The sequence below is a fragment of the Biomphalaria glabrata genome, chromosome 2, assembly GCF_947242115.1.
Source record: "Biomphalaria glabrata chromosome 2, xgBioGlab47.1, whole genome shotgun sequence".
In the NCBI taxonomy this organism is placed as follows: domain Eukaryota; kingdom Metazoa; phylum Mollusca; class Gastropoda; family Planorbidae; genus Biomphalaria; species Biomphalaria glabrata.
The window spans coordinates 17674964-17687223 of NC_074712.1; the positions used below are offsets into that span (position 1 = coordinate 17674964).

The 12260-nt window shown below is 33.0% G+C and overlaps 1 protein-coding gene across 3 annotated transcripts; it reads right to left on the minus strand.

The window, feature by feature from the left end:
- Positions 1 to 151: 151 nt before the first annotated feature.
- Positions 152 to 12253, minus strand: LOC106056261 (serine/arginine repetitive matrix protein 1-like). 3 transcript variants are annotated; one of them, XM_056019481.1, is made up of 7 exons: positions 12155 to 12253; positions 7421 to 7471; positions 6913 to 6996; positions 6707 to 6790; positions 5388 to 5820; positions 2325 to 5288; positions 152 to 586 (listed from the first exon to the last, which is right to left on the minus strand). In XM_056019481.1, the coding sequence occupies exons 1-7, from the start codon at positions 12233 to 12235 to the stop codon at positions 471 to 473; spliced, it is 3813 nt and encodes a 1270-aa protein (XP_055875456.1). In that variant the 5' UTR covers positions 12236 to 12253; the 3' UTR covers positions 152 to 470. The 3 variants fall into 3 exon arrangements, with proteins under 3 accessions (XP_055875456.1, XP_013068358.2, XP_055875455.1); XM_013212904.2 differs by having other exon boundaries at positions 152 to 604; XM_056019480.1 differs by having other exon boundaries at positions 152 to 601; positions 12155 to 12252.
- Between the last annotated feature and the right edge of the window lie 7 nt (positions 12254 to 12260).

Genomic DNA, 12260 nt, shown 5'->3' on the forward strand with positions numbered 1-12260 from the left:
AGAAATGTCTATAAAAGTCAAATAACTCCATTTTTGTGTGTAACAGCAAACCCACATTGGAAGCAGTGGTGTTTCAATGCTGAATCTAATCATAAGGTATATGGTAGTTCTTAATTAGTCAAAAGTGAAACAAATTAAAAAAAAAAAAAAAGATTTTGCACATCACATTTTATTTGGCTCAACAGTTTATATTTTTATTCTTACTCCTAAATTTTTTAAAACCATTATTAAAATCTTCAACTTGCTCCTACTTTATTCAAATTTGCAAGTCTTTTTTTTTTTTTGTAGTTTTTATTTTTTAATAGAAACTGATGATTTTAAATTTATTATCATACATCTTAGAGAATTTTTTTTCTCAATTTGAAAAATGTATTGTACAATGTGAAATCATCTGAAATAAAATAATGAACATATTTACACTAATTAACAATAATTCCATCCTTCAAACAGTGAGCACTGGTATCCTCTGATCAGCCATATTTTTCTTTATCCAGCTCAATCTCTCTCTGTCTTCGAGCAATGGCTTCATTCTTGGCCTTGATCTTTTGAATCTTGGCATCAAGTTCTGATGTCTTGACATTTTGCTCTGATGAAGAATAGTCTGCTTGATAGAACATGACAAGTAACAGATAATATATCAATGTGATATGACCATCAATTATTACATGAGTTTTAGAACAGGCATTAGAAATTAGTCAACAGCATAAAAAAAAATCAATAAGAAATGATAAAAAACAATTAGCACCATTGTATAGGTTGAGTAACCTCCATAAACAACAACAAAATTTTTAGGTTGCATCAAACGCAGAGTAGTCAGTTCATAAGCCTTTGTAAAAGTGAGTTACATCCAAATATATCTCAAATCAGTCTTTAAATTTTTAATGGAAATCTGTTGTTTTTTTTCATTAAAAATAATCTATTTCAGCTACCCGCAATATTATAATTTAACGATAAAACACACATGTCGGAGAAATTCAACACTTTTAAATGCTTAGAAAAAATACACTGCACTAAAAAAATGGAATGAAATTCTATGAAAAAGCAACAATAGTAACATGGAATGGGCTATGAAAAGAATGTTAAGTTATTCAAATATCACAGTTGGCTTGCTTTGGACGCTGTGGTATAAAACAAATGAATAAGCTGAACACATAAGATAACATCGGTGGCAATACCAAGTCAATTTGTATGTCAAAAGTTAATCTAAAATGACAAAACATTGTGGACTAAAATGAAACAAACAAGAACAAAATACATTTGTTTCCTTGACCATCAATGTAGAGCATGTCATCAATAGATTCCAATGAAAGCCCCCATAGATCAGATCACTTGTGAAAGCACTGGGTAGTAGTTTATCACAGATTGTAAGCGGTATAGAAAATGAAGATCAAAACTAACATTGGATGCATTTAATTTTATCCCCCATAAAAAAAAAAACTCATTGGCATACAACATCTCAAGACAACATCAGCGACATTTATAACAATTGAAATATGCAACCCCCCCAAGCAAAACCTTCACAACAGACAAGTTAATGCATGTTTTTTTTTTCTTAGTGAGCTGAGATAGTTTGCTCTTATGCTTGTTATACAAATATCTAAACTTGAAAAACGCCCCTGAAATTGTAATATCCCCCTTACATCTAAAAAAAAAAAAGTTTCATACTACTAAATAACTTTAAAAAGGAGGGGGAAAGGGAACAAAATTAAAATATTACAATATTGTAAAAACAATATTATCACTAAACCAATCAATATTAAACTGATTTCTAGTGCGAAATACTGCTATCATTCAGTCATATAAAACTTTCCATAAGTCCTATGAAAATAAGATGAAATTCACTAAATTAGGTACAAATATTGCAATATATAGTAACTTAACAAATATCAGCAACAAAGTATGACATTAAAAGAAGGTAAGATAAATGCACATTCCTTTTTGCTAATTAAAACTAAAAAAACTTTTTAATTTTTATTTATCCAAAAAAAAAAAAAATCAAATATATTTCATTCAATTTCAAAAATTTTATAACAAAATAAAAAAAAATAAAAAAATGCAAGTAAACTTTAGTGTTAATAACCAAAAAAATAAACCCCCATTAATTTTTTTAAAAATTCATATACCCAAATAAGATTATAAATCCAACCCTTTTCCCTTAAAAATGTGTTCAGAAAAAAAAAAAATTAGTCCACACATTTAAAACAATGTGCAGCTGTAAGCATATATAGCTATAAAATATTTCTTCTTGTAATAGCACCACATTCGGACTGACCTGGGGTGGGGGGTCTCAAAAAAAATAATTAATTAACTCATGATATGCTCACCATCATCAGATAGCACTTTCTTTTTCTTCTTCTTCTTTTTCTTTTCTTTGTGCACTTTTAGCGGAACTTTTTTGCCAAGACGGTCTAAAACTGAAGGCCGGGGGGCCTGTGCCTGACACAGCATTGCAGAAACTGTATCTGATGTTTCCTCTGAAGTTGGAAGGGGGTCAGGCTCATTTTTCACTATAGATTTCTTTTTATCTTTCTTTTTCTTTTTCACTTTTTTCTCTGAAGAGGCACTTAACTCTTTAACATCACTGTTGTGCAGACGCTTGGCCGGAACATTGTACACCTCAGTAAAGTCTGGCTTTGACTTCTTTGTCCTTTCTTTTGGAATAACCTGCACCTCAATGCGCAGTGGTTTTTGAATAACTAAAGATTTAGTTGAGCTCACAACCTTGCTTACTTTTTTTTTAGCCTCAACCTCATCAAAAAGAGCCTTACCACTACTGCTGATTCTAGAAACATCCAACCTGTCTGCATATCTACCTTTTATTGTGTCATTTCTCTGAATATCTGCTGCTCTGTGTTTGCTATGAAGATTCTGAGACCCCCTTCCAGACTTTTGTGTTCTCAAATCACTAGACATTTGGAATGGAGAATGGCGTGCAGGTCTCTTTGTAGGATTGCCTTCCTGCCTCCATGATCTTGCAGTATCAGAATCATCACTTTCATCCTCCAAAACTGCCAGCGTTTTTAAATCTTTTCCATCTGAGCTTCTGCCCTTTTTCCCTTCACCAATAATCAAATCAAAAGTACTTTTGGGCTTTTTTTTATTCATGTTTTTAGGTTTTTTCACTTCTGTATCCTCATCACCAGATTGTTTGCGTTTTTTGGGGCGCTCTTTTATGCTTTTGAGTGAAACTTTTTTGGCAGGATCAATCTTGACTTCATTTGTACAAAATTTTTTCATTCTGGCTTCAATTCTGGACCTTTCCTCTGGTGGAAGTTTTTCTAAATCTATGGCTGGGATGTCTTCTAGCTTTTTGTCTCTTGGTTTAAGGTTACTCATGTCCCCTTGTCGCCCAGGACTATCTATGTTGGAACGAGAAATGTGATTTGAAGTACCTCTGTCCCTATCGAGAAGATATCTGTCACGTCTGTGTCCATTATAATCAGCATTATGTCCTGAACCATGATAAACTTTAGGCCTCTGACTCCTTCTGCTTTCTTCTCTATCAGAACCAGTATATCTCCTAGGTGACAATGACTTTTTTGATGGAGTAATAGATTTTTGTGAGGCTACATGAGAAGGTGAAGGAGAATGCTGTCTTTGTGGAGGTGCAATTTTTCTAGGAGAATCATCTCTCTTCTTAGACCAAATAGGATGTGGTGAAATGGATCGCTGCCTTGGAGATAATGCTCTTCCTCTTGGAGAATGAGACCTATTTTTTGATGAATAGCAATACTTAGGTGAACTAGATCTCCTCCTAGGTGAAATAGACCTGTTCCCTGGAGAAAAAGATCTGACTTTGGTTGAAATGGATCTTTGTTTGGGTGTAATAGATCTTCTTCTGGGTGAAAGGGACCTGCGACCTGGAGAAAAAGATCTTTGTTTGGGTGTCTTAGATCTCCTTCTGGGTGAAATAGATCTCCTTCTGGGTGAAATAGATCTCCTTCTGGGTGAAATAGATCTCCTTCTGGGTGAGAAAGATCTCCTTCTGGGTGAAAAAGATCTCCGCCTAGGTGAAATAGCTCTCCTTCTGGGTGAAAAAGATCTCTGTCTGGGTGAAATAGATCTCCGCCTGGGTGAAATAGATCTCCTCCTAGGTGAAATAGAACTTAATCTAGGAGAATTAGATCCTCGTCTGGGTGAAACAGGTCTGCCAATAAGCGAACTAGATCTACAAGGTGAAATAGATCTCCTTCTGGGTGAAATAGATTTTCGTAAGGGTGTAACAGATCTGTGTCTTGGTGAGATAGATCTAGGTTTTGGTGTAACAGATCTTTGTCTGGGTGAAATGTATCTTTGTCTGGGTGAAAGAGATCTTTGTATTGGTGAAATAGATCGTTGTTTGGGTGAAACAGTGCCTTTGTGAGTCCCAGTATATTTTAAATTTTTAGTCCTTGGTGAAATGGATCTCTGTCTAGGAGACTGAGATGTAATAGCAGGTGCAACTTTATGTTCTAAGGATTTATGTTGTGATAAAGATGATTTATGCTGAGAATCCACAGAAGACAATGTAGGTTTTGTTTGCACAGGTGACTTAACAGATTGTTCAGGGGATGGTGATATCCTATGAGGCGACTCAGTTTTAATTGTAGATCTGTGAGGTGATGAAGTTGTATGCAGAGTAGGTGGCTGATCTTCTCCAAGCTGTTTAGAAATGTCCATTAAAAGGTTGTCCAGGGAATCTGCATCCTCCTCCAATGGGGGAGATATTTTTAAACCCACTTCCGGAGCACTTAAACCAACACTAATTGTTTTAATATCTGTCTCAGCATCTTCAACCTTATCTCCATCTTCATTCTCGCTATCAGAATCAGAAGATGATTCTAATGACGAGGAAGAGGATGATGAAGATAGGGATTTTCTAACACTCTCACATTGATTAACAGAGTTAGATAGAGTAGCACTATCTGCCACTTTAAGACTTTCATCTGGGGGATCTACCAGAACATCCAAATCAATCTCAGGACTCAGCTTGTCCTCGTCCAACAAAACTACATTCTTATCTTCACTAAATTCATCCCCTATCAAATGGTCATCACTGGCTAAGACATCGAGATCAATGCTCTCATCGTCACTAGCTACAGGAGCATCAGATAGACTTTTCATTTTTTCTTCCTCTTCCTGGTCAGAGAAGTCCAGCTTCCGAACTTCTACTTCAAAATCTGCATTGGTAGCCGATGTCTCTAGGTCTCTTTCTTCTTCCATCATGTGGGTGTCAACATCCTTGGAAGTCTCCAGCCAGTCATCATCTTCATCTTCACTTCCACTGTCATTGTACCGGGAAAACTTATCTGAAAATATAACCAGAAAGAAAAATGGTATAACGTTTTTCTTGGAATATATTCCATGCGTTTATTAGTAAGAGATTAAGAAATGAAAGCATACACTACCTCTACCCTTTGTGGTTGGTGAATTAGTATTACTGGAGTCACCTTTTTCATTCAAGGAGGCGGTTAGGTGATACTTATCTTGCGGCAGTATGAGTTTAGGCTTACTTGTCTGGTGCAAAACATTATTAGAAAGTTGCAAATTATTCCCAGTCTGAACATTTATGTTGTTCTCTTCAGCTTTTGGGTTGATGACAATCAAATTTCCACCTGCTGATTCTACTTCAATGTGTCCTTTGGGTCCCATTCCCCTTCCCCGTGCTGACATAAACAATCCTCTTCCTCTTTCAGACACATATCCACGTCTGGGATATCTGCCCCTGTCGTGTATAGGTCGACCCCGGTCACCAAATGATCTGTGGTGGGCCCTTGGGTGAAATGGTCGCCTTTCTGATGGAATACCAGAACGGAAGGGTTTTTCAGAACCCAAGGCAATCTGAAAGAAAATGAAAAATTTAAATACCATCTATAAAAGCAGTGGTACATTTGGTACAGAGTACAATATATATATATATATATATATAAATATCTATAGAGAGAGTTTTCAAGAGAACATAAATTTTTAAAAAATCCAACTTCTCATTTCAAAATGAATCAGATGAGTGAAAGATATAGACTAGTTTATCAATTAACTACAGTGGAGTCACAATAATCTTCAATTAATCTGAAAGTCTGCTTCATCTGAAACCAAAATTAGGATATATTTAGGAATTTTTTAAAAGTTAAAAGAATACTGCTTTAATAAATCATAAATACTTGGAATAGTTCCAGGAAGGGTATGTTAATATTATTTAGTGAAGTGCAATAAATTGCAACAGTATGATAATGTTATTTTAAAATCTGATACAGTAAATAATCTAGAAAACTATTTTACAAATATATAAGAAACATTTGGTTCTCTTGTCACACACTTCACACATAGAATTTGTTTCAGAGAGATGAAATTAAATATTTCCTGTACCAGTTTATGTAATTGTATTTATTTCAATAATTTTGCTTAATGTTAATCCGACAAAGGTCTGGTCCCAATTATTTCAGACTATCTGGACTCTACTGTAATTTAATATGGAAACAACATTTTGGCTGCTTGTTTTGGGATATGGTTGAGAAAAGTTTCAACATACAAAAATGATAAGATGGTAACCAAAAAACATTGCACTGTTAAAAAGAAACTATTTTAGAAGATTTTAAAAAATTGTATTACTAATTACTTAATGATAAAGCAAACTATCATTTGATCATTTTTTAACACCTTTTTAAAACACTTTAATGCACAGCTATGAAAGGTAAAATAATGTATAACAAAATAATACTCTATTTACCCCATTGTTCCAGGGGTGCACATTCTGGCCTAGCATGTTCATAGTAAGAGCTGGCTCTGGTAATGGTTCAGGAATATACTGATGCTGTGGAAAACAAACGATAGATTCTAACAAACCACACAGACAAAACACACACATATATATTATGAAATGTTTCAAAAAAAATCTTCTCAAAGCTTTGAAATGTTCATATAATACTTAACTACCTCTGGCACAACATCAGCATGGAACTCATTCCAAGATGAACGGTTGACTCCAGATATAGATGTAATCACTTGCTGGATGGGCTTCTGAGAAAAGGGGATTTTTAGAAAGGGGGAGAGAGAATGTTAGACAACTATAAAAATGGTGTATAAGCAATTTCAAATTACACCTATATGCTTGAAATTTTACAACTATGTGTTGAACTTTTTTTTTTTTTTACAAAACTGAGAGTGTGAATCTTTTATAACAGCTTTATTTTATTTGCAATGTTAAGTTTATTTTCCAATTCATCCAAAGATTTGGTTTAATCAAACATATATCCTTTTTTTTTAAATTTATATATTGCTCACACAGATTTAAAAAATGTATTGCTTACAACTGATAGTTGATAGAATAAGATTAATAGTCTTAGTTATGTCATTATTATATTATAGATGCTCTCTTCTCTCTTCACTTCTTTTATAAAACAAGATATAAATCTAGTTTTCAAACCAACTTAGATATACTTACTGGTTTAAGAGTTGCTAATGCTGCAATTCTCAAAGCTTCTAAATCCTCATCCTGCACATACAAAAAAATCAAAGGTTCAATATACAACAATTTAAAACTAAACATGTAATACATTATTGAAAAGTATTTATGAATACCATTTAAGTTCTAGTTTGAAGAAGAGTGTATAGTATACAATATTTATTTCAAAATGCATTTCAATAACAGTTTAATTCAGATTACAATCAAGATGCTTTTTTGCTGAGCTTCTTTGAGAGCTAGCTGGTTCTAAAGGAGATGGTGATGTGGATCAAAAGGGAAGAGGAAGATGAAACCTACCTGAGGAAGGCAGCTAAGAGAGAAGGGACCACAGAAAGTGGAAATATTAGGAAATATGGTTATTGAGTTAGTTCAATTGTTTTACTATTTTAAGGGATTCCTCCCCAGTTCAATAAAAAAAAAATTGTTGATAAGCTGACCAATTACTTTAATGATACCTAGGCCTAAATCTATATAATTGTTTCAGACTATTTTGATCACAGTTTTTAAATATTTTGTTAGTTTCTGCCATCATGTCCACACCACTCTGACATTTCTTGTAGCTCATAAGACCTGATAATTTGTTTATTTCCTTCATATTTTCATTCATAAATATAAATGAAATCAGCTTCATTAGCTAGAAATTTACTACTAATACTATATCTACTATTAAATTTCTTATTTAATAAATAGATCTATCGTCTATGAAACTCGACTTCAACTTTTAATTTTTGAAATCTAATTCTACTGTCTCTGCTATATTAGTACTAGATCTAGATGAGTAGATCTAGAATTCTAGATCTAATCTATATTTATACCTAGATTATATCTATCATATTCTTATTCCACATTGTTATAACCCTATTCCTGACGCAAAAGGGTTAACTGTGTGTGATCAGCTGACATAGGTGACACAAGCCAGTAATACAGTTTAGCGTGCGATATTGAAAGGCAAGGGACAGTACTGGCATGAACTTTGCACGTGAATAGCGCCCGTGTTATGGTCATCTGATCATAAGCCTGCGCAGACCAGACACAGTGTGTAAGAAAGCGGCAGTTCAAGACCGGAGAGCGTTGAGACTGGGACTGTTAGTCAGCCATGAAGTCGGTCCTGGTGCAGTCCTCCAGTGAAACGTACGAGTCCAGAAAGAGACAGTAGAGTTATGAGTTTAGTACAGTGATATACGGTCTAACGTTGTAGCAGTTGATTGCGTTGCCAATTGTGTCGTATTGGCTGTTTGATTTGACCATTATTAAAGTACCAGATTATTTGGAGCCTTGTTGTCAAGTTTTTGATGTGTTGTGTTTAGCAGAAGGCCTGAGTAGGAGAGAGAATGGTAACAATATATATCGTAGATTCTTATACCTGAACACCGACTTTTGGGAACTAGGTCAAATTTTTATTTAATTTTTTTACAAAAAAAAAAAATGAAAGCAGATTCTTCTTCTTCAACTAATGGACAATAAAAATAGCTGTGTTCTTATGTATTAACACTCATAGTCAAGATTTTATTTTAAAATAATTTGGGTCACTTCATTCCCCTACGCTGAATGCAGTTTTTGTGCTTTCCCTTTCATTTGACACTGATCACTGTCAATAAACACCACTATGTAATTGCTAAGAAATTATATAGATCTGTGTTCATGTAAAATCATTTAGATTGTATTAAAAGAAGTAGATTCACTTCTGCAATATGTATTTATCTATAGTCTATGGCCTCATATACTAGAGAGAGAGAGAGAGAGAGGGAGAGAGATATAGAAGGATAGAGAGATAGATAGAGATCTTTTTTTTTTCATTAATAGTTTATATATATATATATATATATATATATATATATATATATATATATATATATATATATATATATATATATATATATATATATATATATATATTCTATTTATAGAAACACAGAAATGACTCTAGATTAAAGATATATATCTATTAGATTTAATTAATTGTTATAATTTAATAAACATGACATTTTCAACTCTCACTTTTAATTCTCATCCATGGACCCTCTTCTTGTTTTCATAATTTGGATATTGTTGCATCTTAACACCCCCACCCTCCCATAGATGCTTATAATTCTTTTCATGACTCTCACATCATCACAGCCAGTTCACCTGGCGTGATCACCTGTAGCGGACATAGTCTCTAGCTTCAAATTAGCAGCCAGCACTTTTTTCTTTGATTCATAAATTATATATTCTAGATATCCCGATCTAAGTCATGTTTATTCATTGAACAAATCATGTATACATTATAAATCCCAATAATATTTCTAATTACAATTTTTCCATGTTCCAGGAAGAAAATTCTAAGTTAAATTCATTATTATTTGTTGGACACCCCTTTTTTTTTATTTTCTTTAACAGCTAACAGTATAAATGTAATTGGAATGTTTTTCTAAAGATGAGTGGAAGCTTATTAAACTTATTTTGATACGCCCATCAGTCATCAGCCTATGATCAAACAGGCTCATAACATAGCCCTCATCCCTTGTGAAATAGTTATATGGGTGTGAGTTGCAGGGGGAGGTTTAAAGAATAGCTTTACATGGTTACAGAGAATCTAAAAAAATGCCATCTGCTTTGGAAAAAGGTAACAAATATACTGGAACTTTTATCTAAAATTGGACACATGCATAATCCTGAAACCTAGATTTTTGCTCCAAACATAAAAACAAACAAATGAATTACAAACAAAAAAAGCAACGCGTTCGGTGAAGGAGAACTTGATGGGGTGTTCCAAATATAAGAGCTTCTAATGATCTGTGTATAATTATAATAATAATAAATATATAAATATATATCTAATAATATCATATTCAAATTATATTTATTAATGTTATAAGTATTTAATAAGTTTTATATTAAAACTTAACTTATAGAAATAGATCTAGATCTAATTATAATCTAATACTATTACTAACTATTATTATTAGAATACTAATAAAAAGTAATATTATTTATTATTAATAATTAATTAAAAGACTAGGCTAGAGTCTAGGCACTAGACTAGACATCATACTTAGATATTTAAGACATTAAGTATCATATTTATGATCATTGAAATGATGATCATCATCATGAATACATGATTGACATGATGATAGATCTAGAATCTAGAATAGAATTCTAAATCTAGATCTATAAATACTATAATCTATTCATTTTTAATTCTGAATCTATAGGAGGCTCTTATATTTTGAACACCCCATCGAATTCTCCTTTCTAAACGGGTCGCTTTTTTTTGTTTGTAATTCATTTGACTCATTTGTTTTTATGTTTGGAGCTAAAAACGACGTTTCGGAACTGCGCATGTCCAATTTTAGATAAGTTCCAGTAATTTTGTTCCGTTTTTCCAAAGCAGATGGCAGTTATTTAGATTCGCGGTAACCATGTATGTAAAGCTGTTGTTTTAACCTCCCCAGGCAATTCATACCCATATAAGGGATGAAGGCTATATTATGAGCCTGTTTGATCGTAGGCTGATGGGCATATCAAAATAAGCTTCCAAACATCTTTAGAAAGACATTCCAATCACATTTATACCGTTAGCTGTTAAATAAAATTTTAAAAGGGGGTGTCCAAACAAATAATAATGAATTCAGCTCATTCTCCTTTTTGAACACAGCAAAATCGTATTAAGAAATATTATTGGGATTAATAAATCTATGTTTTTTTCAATGAATAAACATGAACTAGATCGAGATATCTAGAATATATAACGTATGAATGAAAGAAAAAGTGTGGGCTGCTAATTTGAAGCCAGAGACCATGCCCACTGCATGTGATCACGCAAGATAAGCTGGCGGTGAGGAGAGGTATACACTCAGCGTGTAGTGTCACAAACTATCCACCACTGCCTGTTATATATATATATAAAGAGAGAGAGAGAGAGTATATGAGGAAATAGACTATAAATACATATTGCAAAAGTGAATCTACTTCTTTTACTACAATTTAAATAATTTTTAAGTAACACAGATATAATTTATTAGCAATTACGTAGTGGTGTTCAACACCGGTGCTCACTGTTCAACTAAAGGAGAAAGCCCAAAAACCGCGTTCAAAATAGGAGCATGAGGTGACCCAATTTATTTTAAAATAAAATCTTGACTATGGCATGGATATGGGTGGTAATACAAAGGAACACAACTATTTTTATAGTCCTTTAGTTGCAGAATAAGAATCTGCTTTCAGTTTTTTTGTAAGTTAAACCTTCACCAAATAAAAAAATAAAATAAAAAATTGACCTAGTTCCCGAAAGTCGGTGTTCAGTTATAAGAATCTACCATATCTTTAATTTAACTATTAATTAAGTATTATTAACTCTATATAATATTAATATAATATATGTCTAAGTCTACTACTTAGTGTACTACTGTCTTAAGTCTTAACACTAAATAACAGTGAGTTAACTATCTTACATTTAACTTCTAATCATAGATGATAGATCTAGATCTAGTCAATCTAGATTAGATGACATAGACGTCATAGAAAATACTATCCCCCCCCCCCCCAACTCGCCAGTGGCTAAACTAAATAGATCTATTTCTACTTAGTCTAACTAATATTCTAGATCTAGCTTAGATTCTAAATCTAGGTTTAGTAATAAGTAGACCAGAAAAGAGAGTAGTGCAGAATAAAGGCTAGTCCTGATTAAAACTAGATCTATTTGTTTTAAAAATTTCCGCGATTTCCTACCTCTTGGTCTGATGCCATTTTGTTTTTGTATTTATTTACTGCTGCATATATGTGTGCATTCACCTCGGTCCGATTTCTCATTTCCAGAATAAAATAACAGATTTGG